Source organism: Aplysia californica, unplaced genomic scaffold (assembly GCF_000002075.1).
Source record: "Aplysia californica isolate F4 #8 unplaced genomic scaffold, AplCal3.0 scaffold00037, whole genome shotgun sequence".
Lineage (NCBI taxonomy): Eukaryota > Metazoa > Mollusca > Gastropoda > Aplysiida > Aplysiidae > Aplysia > Aplysia californica.
Window position 1 is genome coordinate 1,748,763 of NW_004797307.1, and position 20,763 is coordinate 1,769,525.

A 20,763-nucleotide genomic window follows, 5' to 3' on the forward strand; every position below is an offset into this window, starting at 1 on the left:
GAGAGAGAGAGAGATCCTATCTCATAATAAGTGAAATTGATTGTGGAGAGCAAAAGAGAGAGAGAGAGAGATCTTGTCTCATAATAAGAGAAATTGATTGTGGAGAGCAAGAGAGAGAGAGAGAGAGAGAGAGAGAGAGATCCTGTCTCATAATAAGTGAAATTGATTCTATCTGTAAGTGAAAGTATTAAATGTAATTATGTGGAAAGAAGCACAGGAGAATATTGTAACAACAGGCAAGTTTGATGGAAAGAGAGGCAGAAGCAGACAGAGGGAAATGATACTGGACAAGTTGACAACATGGCTGGGAACAGCAGGAACGACAGACACCATTGCTGCATCGAAAGACAGATGGAAGTGGAGGTCCATGATCGCCCATGCCCGTCGGCAAGGCACCGGATGATGATGATGATATCTTTTTGGGAAAACCTTGAATATTTTATAGGTATTTTCAAGCATTGCACCAAAAATCAATTTCTGTACTTTTTATACCAGAGACAAAAAACTAGATTTTGTTGTGTTTTTCTTGTTAGGAATCTTGAAAAGCAAGAAAATAATAAGCCTTGACCATAGTATTAAAATGTATTTAGGTGATGTTGAAAGGTAGTACATACATTTAGAAGAGCTTTGGTAGGGTCTAAAAATAGAAAATTTTCAAAATCTGGACATGAGTGGATTGCTTGAGACAGCGACGATTTGTAATCCCATAGTCCTAGATCTTAATATGATTCAAGCATCACGGTGAAGTCAAGCACTCGTCAAAATAAAGAAATTAAAGAAACGGCATTTTTTTCCACCAGTTTGGAAATTTTTATTGAGGAGTTTTTGCTTTTTGACTTAACACTTTATATGCCCATTAAAAATCACATTTATGTGTGGATTTTACTTAAAAACATTGATTAACGGTACAAAAACATGTCAATTTTTTTGTTTCCAAGGACTCTCAAGCTATGGAAGTCACAAAACTTTAGCGGCCATTTTTTCACTAATATTACTTCTTTCACTAGGAGACCCACACCTCCTTCACTCACATATATCTCCACTTTAATTCAAGATAGACAAGCATTTCTTTAACTCTTTATCTCAGGCAAGCTGCTTACTGCGGCTCACAGCTGGAACCACAGTAGGAGCCGCTGACAACGGCACGACGACTTCGATGTCAAACTACTTGTCAGCAATTGTCGAAAACAGGTCTCTTTTATCAGGAGTTCATTCATTAGATGAAGAGCTTTCAAAATAGGTGGACTTGTTTTGATATAATGACCAATTTAGTGATGTTTTTGTCACTTTTAAATTTTATACCGAAATAGGGTCCCAGCATAGTGGGTTGACCCCCCCCCCCCCCCCCACAGAAATAAAGAGTTAATCAAGAGCAAGACAAATGAACAAGTTGAAAATTGATGAACGCCAGATTCAACTGCATTGTGACACACATATGTGCTAGAAAGGTGACTGCTCTACCTTCATATTTGACATACTCCAGTCTCCGACATTTGGGAGTTTTTGCCACAGCTGTCGAAGCTGTTGAAAATTTCCCCGCTTTAAACTTAAACGTCACTACAATAAATACCTGTTTTTCATAGAACCTCAGTTTCATTTTATACTTACTCATATTCTTTTCAACAGGAACTTTGTGCTTTCAAATTGATTTATATCAAAACCAGAAATAATGAGTTAATGCAAGATAACCCAAAGCAACATGTTCATTTACTGCAAAGAAAATTAAAGAAATGTTTTAAAATCTGCCCAAACGGGAATCAAAATAATGTCTTCTGCAAGCAATAGTAAAGTGCTTAACCGCAAACCACAAACGCTGATATATAATAAGGCATATTCAGTCTATTCTAGAAGGTATATTCAGTCTATTCTAGATGTCATACTTGCATGGCTCTTCTTCTTTTCCCACGCTAATTAAGAAGAAAAATAATTAGGATAAAATGCCTAAAAGAAAAACCTGCAATCAATGATACAAAACTTACACATAATTTTCTTGATCCATCTGGTTCAAGCCCACCCAGTATGTATCCGTATTTCCGGAGCGCAGGACTTGTGCCTGGAAAGAACAGAAGCAAAAGTACTGAAAGAGTTTTCATCTACATTCTTTTAAAAAAATAAGAAGGTTTCAAATTTTAAAAAGAGAAAATGATGAGCAGCCATACCATTTAAAGAAATTGGTCTGCTACATCCATTCCCTCTTTTTACAAAATCAGATGTAGTCACATAGATGTAAGGAGAGAGAAACTGTGAATAAAAAGTTTCAAAAACAAACAGTAAAGTTTTTCATCGTTTTATCCTCCACCTCTTCATACTTTCTTCTCTTGCAATGTTTCCATCTTCTCCTCTTTCATTTCCCATCATTCTCCCCTGCCAAACTCCTTCTTTGCATCACATTTCAAATTTCATCATGAACCTTTCTCACAAGGTACCCAGATGTACAGGCCACCAACAAGAGTTTTGTGTGTACTTCTGTACTAGGCTATAGTCTCTACCTCTATCCAGTGGTGTCTTATCACCTTTAGGTTGGAATCAAAGTCCCTCTTCTAAGTACTTTTACGCCTTTCTTCCTTTTCTTTGGGTAACCCCTGAGTTCTAGCGGGGAGGGGCAGGAAGAAGAAGAAGAAGAAGAAGAAGAAGAAGAAGAAGAAGAAGAAGAAGAAGAAGAAGAAGAAGAAGAAGAAGAAGAAGAAGAAGAAGAAGAAGAAGAAGAAGAAGAAGAAGAAGAAGAAGAAGAAAAAAAGAAGAAGAAGAAGAAAAAGAAGAAGAAGAAAAAGAAGAAGAAGAAAAAGAAGAAGAAGAGAGGAGGAGGAGGAGGAGGAGGAGGAGTTGGAGGAGGAGGAGGAGGAGTTGGAGGAGGAAAAAGAAGTAGGAGGAGGAGGAGGAGGAGGAGGAGGAAGAAGAAGGAGGAGGAGGAGGAGGAGGAGTTACTGAAAATGAATGCTAAATAAATATTTAAAAAATAAAAACTTATACTAGGAAATGGAATCCTTTCACTCACCGTCAGAATCAGGAAGGCGTTCTCTGGCTCGGAAGTAATGCTAACAAGATCTCCACCCTTTGAGAGGCAAAAGCGATGAGCAGCAAACCAAGACAGTTTGGCGTCTTCGCCGTAGTCAGGGCTGAAGAAGTAGCAAAACCCGTTGTGGTATATCCAGTCAGAATCTCCGCAGTGTGGGGCTGTAGAGAAAGGAGACATTATAGATCAAGAGTTGACATAAACAGGGGTTGGTTTTTTTGGTGTAAGCATTTTACACCCTCACCCTACCCTCCCCCACCACAGACAGTGCATGTGGTGTGGTGCATGTTTGTGTATGTGTGTGTGTAAGTGTGTGTATGTCTGTGTATGTGAAAGTGTGTGTGTAAGTGTGTGTGTATGGTTGAGTGAGTGTGTGTGTGTATGAGTGAGAGAATATGAGTGTGTGTGTGTGTGTGTGATTGTGTGTGTGTGTGTGCAAGTGTTTGTGTAAGTGTATGTGTAAGTGTGTGTGTAAGTGTGTGTGTGTGTGTGTAAGTAAGTGACTGGGTATGTGTGAGTGTGTGAGTGTGTGTGTTGGAAAGAGTGTATCCGAAAGTCTGCATGTCTGGAAGAACACAGAGAGAGAGGGAAGGAGAGAGGGAGGGAGGAAAGGTGGGAAAAGCAAGAAAGAGAGAGGGAGTGGGGGAGGAACCCATCTACCCAATAAGAGTCATTTGGTACAGGGAAAAAACAGACGGACAGACAGACAGACAGACAGACCGACAAATGGACAAAGTTTGAAAAGAGATGGAGGACGTGAGATACAAAACCAAGAGCGAGAAGGCAAGCCAAACACAATACTTTCATTTTTGTTGAATCTTACATCTGACCCAGATAAATATTCTTCTCTGAAAAGATACAAAAAGATGGCAACTTATTTTTAAAAACCTACAAGCAAGAGAAACATACCTGGTGTTGTCGGTACAGTTGGAGAAGGGCTGGGAAAGGGTACACCTGTGGGAGAAAAAGTTTTGTTGATTATGGCAAACTGAACAACCATTTGGTTGCAGAGCAACACAATAACAAAGTGTTTGTTAAAAATTCAGACCAGTCCATTCCTTTGTCTGTACATTTGAGTAAAGAGAAGAACATCAGCGCAATAACAGTCATTAAGTATGTGGAAAAACTAAAAAAGACAGGCAGAAATAAGAGAGGGAAAGAAAAGAAATTAGACAAACCAGAGGCACCCTCCAAGCATCTGCAGTTCACATATTATTGAGAGCAGTAGGCCTACAACTATCTCAAATTGTTTTTAAGGTTGCTTCTATTTTGATTATCAGATTAATTAAGCAACACAGAAAAGAAAATAGACTCCCAAAATAGGCACCATTGTTATTTGATGCTTGGAAATACAGTTCAATTTGTCCAAGATAACCACCTATTATTGACAAGAAAATTGATCCTCTAAGGCAGTGTCCGTATAACAAAGAAAAAACTCAAATGTGGGAAGTGAGAGGCAGTCATTTGTATGGGAGATTGTTTTAAACAGATGGTTGTTAAAGCAAGTTCAACTGTTCGCAAAATCAACATAACATCAGTTTCGACAATAATCAAAGTGCTTTGGTTTGAAACTCAACCTTTTCAGTATCATTTGACTAAAACTGCTCATACGAAAATTTAACTCATTTCACACTTTTTTAATTTGCAGTTCACAAAATGTTTGCCGTTTTCTTGAGTTTTCAGAAAGCAATCATTAATTTTTAATACACTCTTCCTTGGAATATGACTGTTTATGTATGCTATGTGCATGCCAGAAAAAGTGACTTGAGAAAGTATATGCATTGGAATTATTGTCCAGTCAATTAGGAGGTTCTTGTGTTGGGTGTATTGTAACTTTACATTTAGTTTTGGGTATTCATCAACAATCTGGCGTCTGCTATGTAGCAGTTAGGCATTTCACAATTGCACACAGAAGACCTGGGTTCAATTCTTATATATGTAGATAATTTTTATTGAGTAGCTCAGTCTTTCTGCTGGGACACTGTATCCCTCTCGTTCCAGTTGGACCCTAAGTATGTGTCGATGGGACATACAAAAACCTTACTTTAAAAAGCATTCTGTGCTATCCTCTGATTAAATTTTTGCCAATAAATTTCAAATGAAAACATAACATAACAGACAAAGAAAATTTTTGTTCACATTTCAGATATTCCAGACTAAAGATTTTTTTCCGTCAACGCCTCAAACGTTGGGGTACAATCCGTTTTGGGTTTGACTAGCACATGGTTTATGGTTCAAATCCCAGTAAGGGTCTCAAATAATTTCTCATCTTTCTTCACTATTCCCCCTACAGAGACCCATTCCAATCTCCTGTCAAGCCAAACAGTTTCTCCTTCAAACAAAAACAACATGCAGCAATGAGAGCAATATAGGACCAACTGAAACAAGACACAAAAAACACTGAAACAAGACACGAAAAACACTGAAACAAGACACGAAAAACACTGAAACAAGACACAAAACTCTCTCCAACAAGACACAGAAATCTCCACTGAAGCGTACACCAGAAAATCACACAGAAATAATGCTCTAAAAACACACTGATATAATATAACACACAAAAAACACTGAAACAATGCACTAAAAACACATTGATATAATATAACACACAAAAAACACATTGATATAATATAACACACAAACACAGAATTCTACACTTATAGAACGGGAACTGTACCACGTGACCTGTGAGGAATTGAAGACCGAAAAAAATGGCGTCTTGAGGGCACTATTTATCGTTTTCGGACGTAACCCTATAGCTTTTAAAGCAAGAGCGGCTTTTACAAAAGAGTGAAAAGTGGAACATTTACTGTCCAGTTTTTAATTTTGAGTTACAGAATTTACTGTGCAACTAGAGATTGGAATTAAGGTTTTAAATTGTTGTGTTTTTGGGTGCAACAACAGAAAAAGCAGACATAGAGAGTTTATATTATAAGATCTACAGAACTGTGAAAAAATTCGTAACACGGATGGGATTGTTCACAGCACTTCTAGCTTCCCACACACATTTTGCATACGCATATGGCCTACGTAATTTTTTAGTAGCAAAATTGTTACAAGAAATTTGTTTTACACTGAACATATTTTTTCACTAGATCTAATTAATGTTCTCAAAACATGCGTTCAATAATTAGCTTTATGTCGCCAGCAGAAGTAGAAAAAAGGACGGACTTGCTTTTAAAAGAGATTTAGCTACAGCTATGAACTTTTTAAAAATCTGTAGAAACCATTGATTGGGATTTTTTAAAAAATATTGGGCTAGTATTTATTAAAGAATTTTCTTTAAAGAAATTTCTAGAATAATATAGAACCTATAGATGTGTACAAATGTTTGAAAAAAATACTCACCGGTTAAGACGAATTGATATAGATCTAAGTCCTTGTGTAAAAGTAGGAGAATCTAGATCTAGATGTTCGATAGTTCAGTAGCCTAGATATTTGATAATAAGTTGCGCATCAAATTTTTGACCGCATGCTACAGTAGTAGAGATAGTGTATTATTTTCATCCGAAACATTAATTTCCGCATCCATACACCTTTTTGGGCCTTTATAAGCACATGTAGTCCTACTTTAATTATGTTACTTTCATAATTGTTTTTGAAAGCATTTTCAATTCCTTTCACTTTCACTTTCACTTCCCACGCGCGGGCTCATATAATTATGATTATAATTTAAGATTCCAAATCTGACGAATGTATTATTAAATAGCGTATAATGCTGAGTTAGCCAATGCATTGCAATGCGCGCTATTATCAATTATTGAATTGTAACTAGACTTCAATTTGATCCGTAACAAGAGACCACTATTTTTTTATACATGTTCATGAATGTGTGTTTGTTTACTGTGTGCGGGGATTAAAAATTAAAGATTCCAGATCTGACGAATGTATTTATAAAATAGCGTAATAGTGCTGGGCTAGCCGATGCCTTGCGATACACGCTTTTATCAATTAATTGAATTGTAGCAGGACTTCGATTTGTTCCGTAACAAGACAACACTTATTTTTTCTTATACGTGTTCAAAAATGTGTGTTTATTTACTGTGTGCGGGCATTAAAGATTCCAGGTCTGACGAATGTATTTATTAAATAGCATATAGGCCTATAGGGCAGGGGTGGCCAACGCATTGCGATACGCACTTTTATCAATTAATTGAATTGAAACAGGTTTCAATTTGATCAGTAACAAGAGACCACTTATTTTTTCTTATTCGTGTTCAAAAATATGTGTTTGTTTACTGTGTGCGGGGATTACAGGGGAACAAGCCCATCCCCTCAACATGTGATCCAGGGTATGGGAATACATTTTTCTCAAAATGCCCACAGCTCTGAAATCCTTGACCAGTGATCACTCGCCATGGAACTCTTTCTGTTGTGACTGTAGACACAAGTTTCTTCATTATCACATCTAAATGAGCCTATCATTCATGCATTAGAAATCACACTCCCAACACACAGAAAATGACTTTGAACATATATTCAGGAAACATATGCCAGTTCCACTCTTGTTTACTTTGTTTTGCATTATTGGCTTTTATGTGTAAACCAATATTTTGAGGCCTTTTCTGCATTTCTGTGTTTTTGGCAGCATGTACAATAGTCTTATGTATTGTATGTGCAACCGACACATTCTCCAATCTCTTGTATTTGTTAGACTCGCACGTGCTTTAAACAAAGCATGTTGTTGTACACACTACTGATGCAAACACAGAGATGAATTCTTAAAGTGAGAAATAATACATTTCCTCAATATAAGCTCAATTTATTTATCTCTTTCTTGTAAATTGGAGAAAAGGCTTATATTGTTCTTTTTTGCTTGCTTTGGATGGCCTTAAGTTTAATGACAATATTATTGTAGTGAGCATGTTACTGTCAGCGTCCCCTTATCGTAGATCTAGTACTAATCAAGACTGTACCTAGATATTTTGCCAACAGAATTAATGTTCATAATTAGTGTTATTATCAAGTGTATTGTGATTGTGAAGATCTTTAGTAGATCTAGATCTAGATCCCATCCCATCATTTAAAAAAAAAAAAACCCCAACAAATACAAATACAAAAACATTGTAACATTGCCAATTATGACATATTGTTGGCAATAAAAATGTACTAGACTATTTCACTATATTTCCTCTTCGAAGAAAGTTTTAAAATACTGATGTAAGGTGACTTCCAAGCCCTACCACTAGCATCAGCGTGCATAGCAACATGAAGCCTCGCTGTGCGGCGCAGCCAAAGGTGCCCTCAACCGGCCGCCATGTTTTAGTTTCAATTCCTCACAGCGAATCGGCGATCGCGAAGAGGGAGTTCCGCTTCTATAAGTGTAGAATTCTGTGCACACAAAAAACACACAGAAACAAGATGCAAAACATGACTCAAAAAACATACTGAAACAAGACATAAAACAGGACACAAAAAAAACAAGACACACAAAAATCCCTTGTAGTGAGACACAAAACACATGTGATCAAGACACAAACACTGCTCCACTCTACCTCTCCTCACTGAACAAACAAACGCAGCCACCGCGAAGCAGTTGAAATCATTCCATGTACCGGTCCTTAGGGTCATCTGAAAGTAGAAGACAGAAAACAATCCTATATTTATCTTGTTTGAGTTTGAGTAAAAGTTTTACGGCACTTGCAACACAAGTAGGCCATAAAAGTGACGTAGAGAGTGCTCACTGTTGCCAAGTCATTAAAACGCTATACCAATATGGCCTGAGCAGAGATATTGTACAAAACCTATTCAGAGCACTAACCGTAAGCTAACAAAACGCCTTTTTTTATCTTTTGTCAGCGTAACTAATTTAACAACAGCGTTCTTCCGAAATTTGAATTCTAATATATTTAAAAACTAGTCTCGGTTTCGCTTTGATTTTTCCACGAGAGTAGGGTAACTGATAAGGCTTTCAATTTAGTAAATTTTATCTAAAAGATTTGACACCTAAAAAAATAAAAAGCCGCGTTTGGTCAGCTTACAGCAGAGCAGTGAGCCACTGACAACATCTCAGCGTATAACAACAGTATGTCTGACATTTTTGTCACTAATTTTTTTTATGTACAGTGAACCTGTGTAAGACGGAATCGCAAGGGAGCCTGAAAAAAATTCCATCTTAGACAGGGGAATTCAGGGGGAGATAGAGGTGGGGGGGGGGGGTTCAAAGGCCCAGCCGGTGGGATCAAGGATCGCTTGTCCGATCGGCAAGCAGTGGTCAAAACACCTCTCAATTGCTATCCTGTCTGATAATGTCATGCGTCAGTCTTACTTATATTTACCACCAGTGCTTGCATTTCATAGGACCACTGTTTGACCTCTCCTTTGATTCCACCCTTAGCCCCACCCACCAATGTCACCCCTCACTGCCATCATGTAACAATGATTCAAGGAACTCTTTTCTCGGCTGGCCGTACGATCAGGGCGGCAGGCATTGGTCAAACTAATTTGGCTTCTGGGTACCCAGGAAAGTTTCCGTAGTGGCTCCCTACTCAAGCACTCTCACGGGCAGTCGTGAGATTTCACACCCACACTATACTGACCACCTGAATCGCTCAGGGCTCCCATGATGGGGTAACATCTACCCCCAAATTGCACCCCTACTCCCCTTCCTCGCCTTGAGGCATGGCCATGGCGTTAAGTTTAGAGCCGGCGGAACCAAACTTACGAGTTTTGTTTCAAATCAGGGCTGAGGGGTAAAGCATTTTCCGTCTTAAAACAGGTGAAACCATCGGAAGGGAGCGGATTTTTCTTTCCGTTTCTGCGTTCGAAAGGTTTCCGTTTTATACAGGTAATTAAAGAGGAATATATCAAGGGGGGAGCGGGGAGATTCCGTTATACAGGTTTCCGTTAAGACAGGTTTCCGTTTTATACAGGTTTCCTTTAAGGCAGGTTCCACTGTACATGTTTTTACTCCCCAATTGACACAATTTAGACCATTTAGGATGCAGGCTTCGACCCGCCTGTTTCAAGCTCACCATGGATCAGTGGGATCCAACATCACAGCAGAAAGACCGAGATACTCGATAAAAATTCTCTCCATTCGTGAATCAAACTCAGATCTCCTGTGGTGTGCACCAGCAAAGTGCCTTACTGCTACACCATAGGTGCCAGTAGACATGTTTGACAGTATACCTCAGTGCTCCAGATCAGAGCGTGTACTATAAAAGGATTGAACACTATATAAATGCAGTCTGTTATTATATTATTATTAATATCATTATTATTATTATTATTATCAATATCATTATTATTTTTTTAAAATTATTATTATTAATTTTAATATCATTATTATTATTATCACCTGAATGCAGTCCTCTGTCCCATGAATATTGTTCGGCTCACCATCGTGCCAACTGACGTAGTCAAACGGAGAGCCATCTGACCACACGTAGCCTGAAACACAAAAACAACACAACATCAACAACTGAACGACAGGCTGATTGATCCAGAGACAAATATTCCAGTACCAGAGCACTTTGGTGGACACTAAAATATATCAACAACTGACTAACTGGCTCTGGATCAATAACAACAACACTGGATCAATAACAACAACTACAACACTGGATTGATAATGACTGACTGGTTGATTGATCCAGGGACAGGTATTCCAGTAACAGAGCACTTTGGACAGTACTTTTAATTAATTTTTTTTTTTAAAGAGTAGATGATCTACCCCCCTCATCAACACAAATTTGTTGACTGCAACAATTTAAACCGTTCATACTTTTAAATCTAAAGGGTTGCACACCTCTGGCGTTGACAAGATGACAAGGACATATGGTTACTTGAGGGAGGCATTGCACTGCCAAGAGCGAAATGCTCGCAGCTTAAGGGATTTGAAAACAACAACAACAAAGGGTTGTACACATAAGTTTGGATAAATAAAAAAACGAATTTCGGTTTTAGAAAATGTTTTACAGCATGTTCAATACAAATATTATGTTAAAAAAGGTGACAACGATTGGTGGTACTAATACAGAGTAACTTACAAAGAAAAGATGGAAGAGGAATACAAATGATAGAAATTTAACAAGAAATAAGGAGCAAATAAAATCAGAAAACTATATGTTGCTACCAAGAAAACAACATTTGCTTTAAAGATGATAAGGAAGTTTTTGTCAAAATTGTATTCTTAAAAATATAGACATGGGATGTTTGTAAAGAGTTTGTTTTCTTATTCGTAACAACATTCACTTTTTTGGCTTTCCTATAAAATTGCAAAAACTGCATATGGGCCTACTACACTTTTTAAAATGATGGCAGAGCACCCGACAACCATCCACATACCAGAGTATAAACACATTCATACACCGAACGCAAAAGTTTAGGAAGAGTTTGTGTAAGACCAAGACAACGACGTATGGAAAGGAAAAGCAAGACTTACTGCCCTCCTTGTCTTTGTCCGTCAAACCAATCCAGATATTTCCGGGGTTGTAATAATAACTGGGGATACAAGAGAGTCTCATGAACATCATGCTCTGGGGACACAAGGGAGTGTGACGATCAATATCCTTGTCTTCTATGGTGTCAGAGTTGCACAGCTAAACAGAGCAAGCTTACATAGTTGTTTTATTCCAAGTATCCTAGTCCAGGAGGGACTGACAACATAATTAAAAGCACTTTAGCGTATATATGATGCCAATCATAGTGAGATTGCAAGTGTTTCTCTAAACAGCTCATTCCTTTAGAAATTTGGGGAGGCTGTAAATGTTTTACTTTTATCAGATTTGTCCAGTCTGATGTCTTTAAATATGGCAACACTTCATTTTGATGAATAACCTTTTTTTTCTATTTAAGGAGGGCTGATGGTGATTTCTTTAACAGCTATCTTTGTCTTTAAAAATTAGTCATGTTTTTTTTAGCTTTTAGTTTAAGTAAGAGTTTTACATCACTTGAAACACATAGAGATCACATAAGTGCCAAAAAAATGGTCAACGCCCAAAAAACCTTTAAGTGTTAAACAAAAGCAATTTGTGAGGCGTGCTGACACAATGAGATATTTCTGGCAATCCATGAACGGAAATTTTGTCAGAAAATTAGCGCATCAAATTTGCAGATTTTGATATTTCTGATGCCTTTTTCTTAAAGTTTACTATGTCTTCTATAATTTCTAAATAATAAATTAACTAACCCAATCTGTAATTTGATGTATTTGTCTGTGTCCGAGCGGCTGAAATCCAAGAATTAACTCATTTTGTCAGCACACCACACATATGTAAATTCCTACCCTGTGAGATCTCCAATGAAGTCAACAGTCGCCTTGTCATGGGCGCTCGGTAAGCTGCCTCCAAAAATCTCACAGAAAGTTTGAGCTGCCTGCCAGTTCTTCTTGTCTTCAGCTTCCTTGAATAACTACAGAGAAAATATTTTTATTTTAACCCTTCCAGCCCCAGCCATTTTGTGCACTCGCTAACCCCAGTCCCAGCCAATACAGCAGTATTTCAGAAAAAGAGGCATGCATTCTAAAAAGTGATGTAGTATCTTTGTAATGAGATTTAGATAATAACATATAACAATCTTTAAAAGTAAATGAACAAATATTATGAAAATTAACGTTTAATTAGGTTTGCTAATTTCGAAAAATACGCAAATTCGGTACCCTCCTAAACTGAGAATATACGCTCTTGGGACGCTGGGAGGTGCTAGCACTGCTGAAAATATACGCGCTTGGGGCAGGAAGGGTTAAAATATACTGTAATTTTATTTCAAATTATACTGGACCGATAACAATGACAAAAAAAGGATCAATAACAACAACAACAACAATATATTGATTCTTTATTCAAAACGACTTAATACTCAAAGTGCGTATAGTGTATGGGTGTGTTTGTTGTGACTATGCCTGTGTGTGTGTGTGTGTGTGTGTGTGTGTGTGTGTGTGTGTGTGTGTGTGTGTGTGAGAGAGTTTATGAGGGTGTATGTGAGGGTGAAACACCAAATCAATGTACCAAAATCTAGACAATAAAGATCTATCTATCTTATCTTATCTAATTTTATCTTACCTTATCTTATCTTCTCTCATCTCATCTCATCTCATCTTATCTTATATTATCTTATCCCACTAGCCCTAAGACAAGGAATGTGGATAACGTGAACAAAGAAATAAATAATCACTAACCATGCCTGGCATAGATGCATAGATCTGTAGTAAAACCAGGCACTTGAGCATTAGGGGCAAATAACTTCAGAAATAAGATAAGAGAAAAGACAAAAGAAGATGTGATGATACTTTATAGTTCAAGAGATTGCTACGCGGATTTTGTGAAAAATACTCAAAGTTTAAAATGTTATATTTGCAAACAAAACGACAGTGAACAGACATAACTAACATGGAGTTAAACAAACAAACAAACAAAATGTTGAGAATAAAAACTGTTCTTCTTACCTACTTTCTTTGCTTGTAAAAAACAACAAAAATGTCAGGATTTTAATAGTATTCTATTTTCTGGAAAAGAATCTCCTAACGTCCCTTGATTTAATTTCAGTGAAATGATGGGGGAAATGTGGGGAAAACAGAATCCCTGCAAATTATCTCTACAACATTGAGTCAGATATTAAAAAGCCAGGGTTCCTTCAACATTCTTTATAGCAGTAGTCGGATATCTGACTGTTATGAGGCCTTTAACATAATTTACATCAGTAGTCCAGATGTAATGACAATTATATTCGACTATAACACACTTTACATCAGTAGTCCAGATGTAATGACAATTATATTCGACTATAACACACTTTACATCAGTAGTCCAGATGTAATGACAATTATATTCGACTATAACGTACTTTACAGCAGTAGTCCGGATGTAATGACAATTATATTAGACTATAACATACTTTATAGCAGTAGTCATTATGTCCGGACCATCCATTCGGGCAAGGCGCAGGTGTTGTAGGGACAGGGGGCGGGGTAGTGGTAGGGACAGGAGTGGTGGTGAATCCTCGACGCCCGGTCTCACAGATGAAAGGTTGCTTCCCTTGACAATCCAGATTTTCCCACAGGCCGAAAGGTTTCTGTGTACGTATGGCTACACATGAGTTCTTCTCGTTCCCTGAAAGAAGAAGGAGGGCCTTAGAGTACTTCTCTTGGGATAATATCAAACCTCATCTATAAAGACTTAAATCATTTTTGCCAGCATTGATATCGAGGCAAAATGAGATACAAGCAGATAAATCTTTATTTTCCAGACACTGGCACAATGGTTTGGTGTTTCACACACACAAACAAACAAACACACACACACACACACACACACACACACACACACATCAAACACAAATGCACATATGCGCGCACACATACATACATACATATTATGCATATAATGCATGTGTACCCATACACACATATATACTCTCTCAAATATCTTCTCTTCCACACACATATACACAGACACAAGTCATATATATATTATGTTTCCACTCATGAACAGATCCATAATTACACATATATGATATTAATGAACAGTTATTGTCAACAATAGTAATGTTAAAGCAAGATACATTAGTAGTACATGTATTCTGATACTAATCCTATTGGTCACTGAATAACCTATTTTACAAGATAACTGAGATGGTTCTACTTTAATGGGCCTATTGCAAGCATTATGTATCTAAGAAAAGTCTCACAATGGCTTCTGACAAGAATATGTGTGTGTGCCTGGTGAAACGTACCAAATGACGCATTTTGAAGAATCAAGTTTTTTTTTACATTTTCATGTACAGAGATCATTTCTGAACAATATGCCTTTGAATTCTTTAAGATATCTTCTGTAGTTTTTGAGATATGAGTGATTTTGTAAGGCAGGGTATGGAAACAAAGTTTTGAGAAAAACAGCTTTAAAATTTCCCTTTGTTTCTGCTTCAAATGAGGTGGCCTAAATGTAGCTTCAGCTGTATATCCCCCCCCCCAAAAAAAAAAATAATTTAAAAATATTATACCAAACCAAGCCACTTCCATATCAAGAGCAACAGTAAAGTGAAAATGTCTTGTAATATCATTCAGATTGGTAACACTTGGCCTCTGTGCTAATTTCCAAATCTCTAGACTGTCTTTCAACAACAAAAATATCTCTCCTCTTCCCCTTTCATCCTGATACTGAGCACTCCATCTTTCTATCTATAGCTTGTTCACTTTCATCTGTAGGTGTATAAAAAAATTCATATTTATTAATTTCCCAATGTGCATGAAACTTTCCATGGTAATCCAGTCAGCCAGTAACAAAACCCAAAATTTTTTTCCAAAAGGCCTTGATCCAGTAATAAAAAGGTTTCTCTGTTTGTGCCTTGTATTAAACATCACATTTTGGGTACGTACAAAGGATCACTACAATTTTTTAAAATTTACAGTGACCCACCCAATTGACAAATTATTCATTTTCAGTCAGAGACACCACTCTGCCACCACATTTCAGTGTAAGTTGGAAGATTTCCTCTAAAGACTGTCTAGACATCTCCACGTGAGTCTCGAAAAGTAAAAACCCATCTTTTGCAACATGTTTCATTGACGGGCGTTAAAGCATGGTGTTGATGAAAATAGGGCAACTTTATGTTTTAGATATAAAATGTAACTCCCCTAATAAGGCTACCATCACAAAAAAAACATGTCTTATCCTTAGTTTGCTGTGACTTTCTTTCATGGGCTTTTAGATTCCATTGGTCATCCAACTTATTTTAGATCCACATGCAAATGAGATTGAAGAAAGCAATTTGTTTGTATCTTGTTCTAACTGTAGTTTGACAAAAGTGAAAAAGCTATAAACTTTTGAACTATACACCACCTAGTACAAGAGCAGACACGATGTATGTTGCCTTACCTGTGTGAGACGGCCCCCAAGGCAAGTATTTTACCTGGGCACCATTGACCCAAACGTATTTGTCTCCAGGATTGGAGAGACCCAGCCAGTATGACGCAGTCTTTCCAGCCAGTTCAGATGCTACAAACGCACCAGTAATCCTGGATGAGAAATTAAGCATGAAGAATCAAATCACAAGAGGCAGGCAAGGGCTGATGATGATTTAACAGCTCTTCACTCATACTCTGAGAAGAAGAGAAGGAGACGTTTGATGTTTTCAGAGCTCAAACAATGAAAGTGAAAGCTAATCAAGAAGCAAGCATTTCTGAAAAGCGACAGTAATCCTCCCAATAATTATGCCGTACAGAGAGTGAAAACTACAAAAAAGGGAGGGAAAAGTGAGTTCCTTCAGGGTTTTTTTAAAGAAGGGTTTTGACGTCCTCATGAGCATAATATTTTTGTGATGTCAGGGGACATGACTCTAATCTTTACTGTGGGGACAAGATAATTAAGGGAGTGGCACGCCCTTGGATGACGTCAAGGGTTCCGCGGGAAATAGGCGGAGATCGTCTGAGAGATTCACTGAGGTATTCAGTCGGACTCAAGACCGCGACGAGGCAACACTTATCTTGGACGGGAGCCCCCTGACAGACCCGTCTCATCGGACCGCCAGGTAACTTTACATATTTTTAATCAATAATAAACAATAATAAATAGCATTTGTATAGCCCATATCCCCGCTCAACAGCAGGCTCTATGCGCTTTACACTATATTATTACGCCAGCAGACCATAGAACACTCCGAAACATTCTCAGCTTCCCTGGAAGCATACAGTGCAAGCAGCTAATTAAGCGCTCAAACACTAACAAACTGACAAGATCTTTTGCTGTCTATAGCCGGGTATCCATTCCCACCTGGGTGAAGTGAGGAAAATTCGTGTAAAGTGCCTTTCCCAAGGACACAACGTTGGGCCCCTGACGGGATTCGAACCCACGACCTTACGGTTGCGAGTCCGAGAGCCTAACCACTAGGCCACCGACGCCACGCCAAATCAGTAGGCTATCATTTAGAAAGTGGGCTTTGACCCTTTGTGTTCAAGCTGACATGGGCTGAGATGGATAGAATGTCCTCACAGAAAGACTAAGATACCATATAAAAAATGTCCCCAAACTGGAATGGAACTCATGTTTCCTGTGGGCAGTGGTAAAGGAGCTAGCTACTACTCCACAGATTGGTGGGAAAAAGATAATAGGCCTACCATAAAAGATTGCCAAAGGAATCATGCATGTCTATAAAATGGACCAGGACTGATGCCTCTCAAGTTTGGCAAACACTCAGCAGTAGAAGTATGAGTTTCAAATCCTTTTGTGGTCTCCACTGATTTTATTGATTGAACTTTTCTGGCTCCCTTGTAATGTCGTTTTGGACAGGTGCGACTGTATTCATACACACAAAATTGTTCACTGACTTGTTCTGAAAAAGAGGTATTTATAGTAATAATAAAAATGACTGAAGTAGAATACAAAACCTGTTCTGAATGGTTGTTAGGTGGCCCATTTTGCTTTGGCAGTAGGCTTTGGCATCTTGCCAGGTTTTGGGAGTGTCAACTATGATGTAACAGGAAGCTTGGTAACCAAATGCACCCTGAAAATAAAATGTCAAACATACAGAATCAGCAATTTACCTTGTCACGGTTCTAACAGAAGGAGCAACCTTCGGGTGACCCAATTTCTATGTTTGTTGCCCGAAATCAAATCCAAGTACACATGTAAGTTTGACATAGAAAAATCTCTGGACACGTACTTTTATTTTTGTATAGCTACAATGTTTGCTACGGAAACCGCCACCATCTTGAAAATATACAAAGAATTTCAAATCCCTAAGGCTGTCCCATTTCATGACCAATTTCGACAAAATTTGGTGAGAGGATACTTGAACCAGTCCCTATCAACGTAACAAGGAGTATTTTAAATATGTGTAAAAGAAAAAAACATATCAGAATGATCCCAAGATATATAAACCATTTCTAAACTTTGGTAATTGCTTGCCAATTGAAAAGTGCTACTTCTTTTTTGCAAATATTTCTGTTACATTGATGGCAGCTTTACCATCTATGTTTCCTGAAAGTTTCATGTCAAAAGGATGAAGACTAAGGGAGGGGTAAGGGAAAACGGAAAAAAATGACATTGTGAGAAAAACAACAATTATTGTGAAAATTCACTATATTTTAACCTACCCTCACGTTTTCAAAAGCAATTTACGACGATAATAAAGATTTTTTCAAATGTCTCCTTGCTATTTTTCGACAAAAAACTGGCTGACCTTGAAAAAACAGCCAAAATCTCAATTTGCATAGCTTGACCTACAATCAGCCAAATTGAAGGTCGCTCCTCCCGTTAAGAAAGCATTTGAGTATTTCAAATAACTTCATCTCCAAATTTGACAACGGTAGCAATGCAGACTGATAAATCTCTGGTTTATTATAACACCTGATTTTACTTTAGATTTACCTGATGCTATACGCCTAATGTCAAGTCCACATAAAAGTATGTGGATCTATCCAAGATGACAACAGAAAGCAGCGAAAGTTATTAATCGTTTCCTCCCCTCTGTCACTGAGCTTTACGATATCAATATTGTAAAAGTAGGAAAAGAAGGATCATTTCTGATACCAAATGTTCTTTAAATTCAGAATATTAGACATCTGTTGGAAGAGGTATAAATGGGTTGGGTTTGTTTTTTAAAGAAAATACCCACAAGAATTTAAAAAATCCTTCATACAGTCATTAACACAAGCTATTCAGATATTGTCTGGTTCACAAAAATAACACATTCAATAACTATTCATGTGTGTGTGACTGTGTGTGTGTGCAAGTGTGTGGGCCTGCGTGTGTGTGTGTGTGTGTGCGTGTGTGTGTGTGTGTGCATGTCTGTGTGTGTGTCTGTGTGTGTCTGTGTGTGTGTCTGTGTGTGTGTGTGTGTGTGTGTGTGTGTGTGTGTGTGTGTGTGTGTGTGTCTGTGTATGTCTGTGTGTGTGTGTGTGTGTGTCTGTGTGTTGACGAGTGTATATGTGTGTGTATGCATTTACAATGCCACAGCAAATTTCACTTTGTCGAGATCAATAAATCTTTATCTTACCTTCTTCCCGACTACTCCCACATAGGCCTACTTCAGACAGGCATTTGCAATGAAAACCAAGCAATAAGTAAGTACCCAGCCTCTGAAATTAACTTTGTTCCAAACCTGTCATGGGTTCAGAGACCTAACTTGTTCACAGAGTCAACTTTTACTTATAAGTCATTTATTTGTTTGAGAAGACCTAATAGAAGCACATCGATACAACAATGGCAGGAAAAAGTCAGACAGACAGGCAGAAACAACGCAAGGAAAAGAAAGACGTTGGACCTATCGGTGGTGCCATCTAACCCACCACAGTACTATACGTACGGACGCAAAAGTAACTTACCATTGGGCATCCAACGCTGTCTGGAGAGATGGTGGGTGTGTCGATTATTGCTTTCGGTTTTTTGCAAATGTATCCTGACGCAGATCCATCACAGCTTTCATCCGACCATTCCCCATCCTTCGGAAAAAGATTTTATAAAAAAATGTATTAGCCCATAGGAAACGACCATAAAGAAAAAAAACTACACATACTTCTCAACTCAAAAATATTTTTGCAATGTCCAATCCTGTGATAAAATATCATAAGTCTAAGCAGTGTAAAAATCATCAATCAAGCACTAATTTTACTCTACCATGTAAGACACAGCAGAATGTTCATATACTTTAAAGTAGATATTAAGACACAATAAGTTAAAGAAAATAAGAAACCCAACTAACATTAATCAAGAGAGCAGAAAAAGCATAAATTCATACGAGAATTTAAGTGATAAAGAAGGCTACAGGAGGTGCCTAGGATTCAAAGTAGGGGCGGGCACGAAACGAGCCGAGTACTTGTTTCTCGCGAGAAACGCCCTTCCCGTCACTTCCCAAGCACTAAACTACTGCTCGGTACCGAGACATGATACTGCTCATTGGCTTGACATAACAAGTAACAGTAACGAGAGTGAGAGAGTGAGAGGCGAGAAATGACAACGCAGACAGTGCCACCCATCACCGTGCCGTCCTGTGTGTGAAACAGAAAGGGAGGGGAGAGGGTGGGGAGACGAGGTGAGTGGGGAGTTGATCAGGGCCTAGGCCTAGGTCGTCTCCCTACCTTCCTTCACTGCTTGCGCCTGCGCACCAGGGCAAGCCTAGTTTCTAAGTTTAGATCCCCGCCACGATCGGCCTTCCCGCTAAACGAGTTGCTCGTTCTGTGGGGCTAGAAGAGAAATCTCGGCCACGGCTGGCTTCTCGCTGAACGAGCGGCTCGAACTGCGGGGCGATAAGAGAAATTGGTCACGAAACGAGAAGCATTGCCCGAAACACGAGACGGGAAGTATTTCTCGTTCTCGGGACCGGTCTCGGCGAGTAATAGGTCAGCTTCTCAGTCTTCTCGCTCGGGAAGGAAAAAGCGCTTCCCGCTCGTCTCTAATTCAAAGGAAAAAGATGTCTCAGTTCTCAAAGAATCAGAAACTAAAGTGAACTGGTTCCTAGATAGAATAAGAAAAAGGAACATGGAACTCTTCTATCAAATCAAAAGGCAGAACAATCTGGAACTGGACAATTCTAAGGTAAAACTTCAACGAAAACATGACTGAGGAACTAAAGAAAAGTATTACAGGGTCTCGATGCATGACACTGGGGAAAAAAAGGGTTTCTAGAGGTGCTTTCAGGACATTTATGCTCAGAAAGAGACATGCAACATAAAAGAACCAACAAGTGAAAATGTGAGAAACATGTATCTATATCCTCACCTTTAAAATGTCCTTTTACAACTCCTCTCTCTCCCTCTCTCTCTCTCTCTCTCTCTCTCTCTCTCTCTCTCTCTCTCTCTCTCTCTCTCTCTCTGT

General features: G+C 38.3%; 1 protein-coding gene across 1 annotated transcript in view; it reads right to left on the reverse strand.

Annotated features, from left to right (window-relative positions):
- LOC101849671 (macrophage mannose receptor 1) overlaps positions 1 to 20,763 on the reverse strand; it is a gene marked incomplete in the record, with an annotated part of 96,526 nt that overhangs the window by 29,387 nt on the left and 46,376 nt on the right. The window contains 11 exon segments of the mRNA XM_013091481.2: positions 1,980 to 2,053; positions 2,996 to 3,174; positions 3,923 to 3,967; positions 8,509 to 8,584; positions 10,314 to 10,405; positions 11,400 to 11,458; positions 12,243 to 12,367; positions 13,850 to 14,064; positions 15,829 to 15,968; positions 17,337 to 17,452; positions 19,275 to 19,391. Coding sequence (XP_012946935.1) covers positions 1,980 to 2,053; positions 2,996 to 3,174; positions 3,923 to 3,967; positions 8,509 to 8,584; positions 10,314 to 10,405; positions 11,400 to 11,458; positions 12,243 to 12,367; positions 13,850 to 14,064; positions 15,829 to 15,968; positions 17,337 to 17,452; positions 19,275 to 19,391 — 1,238 coding nt within the window.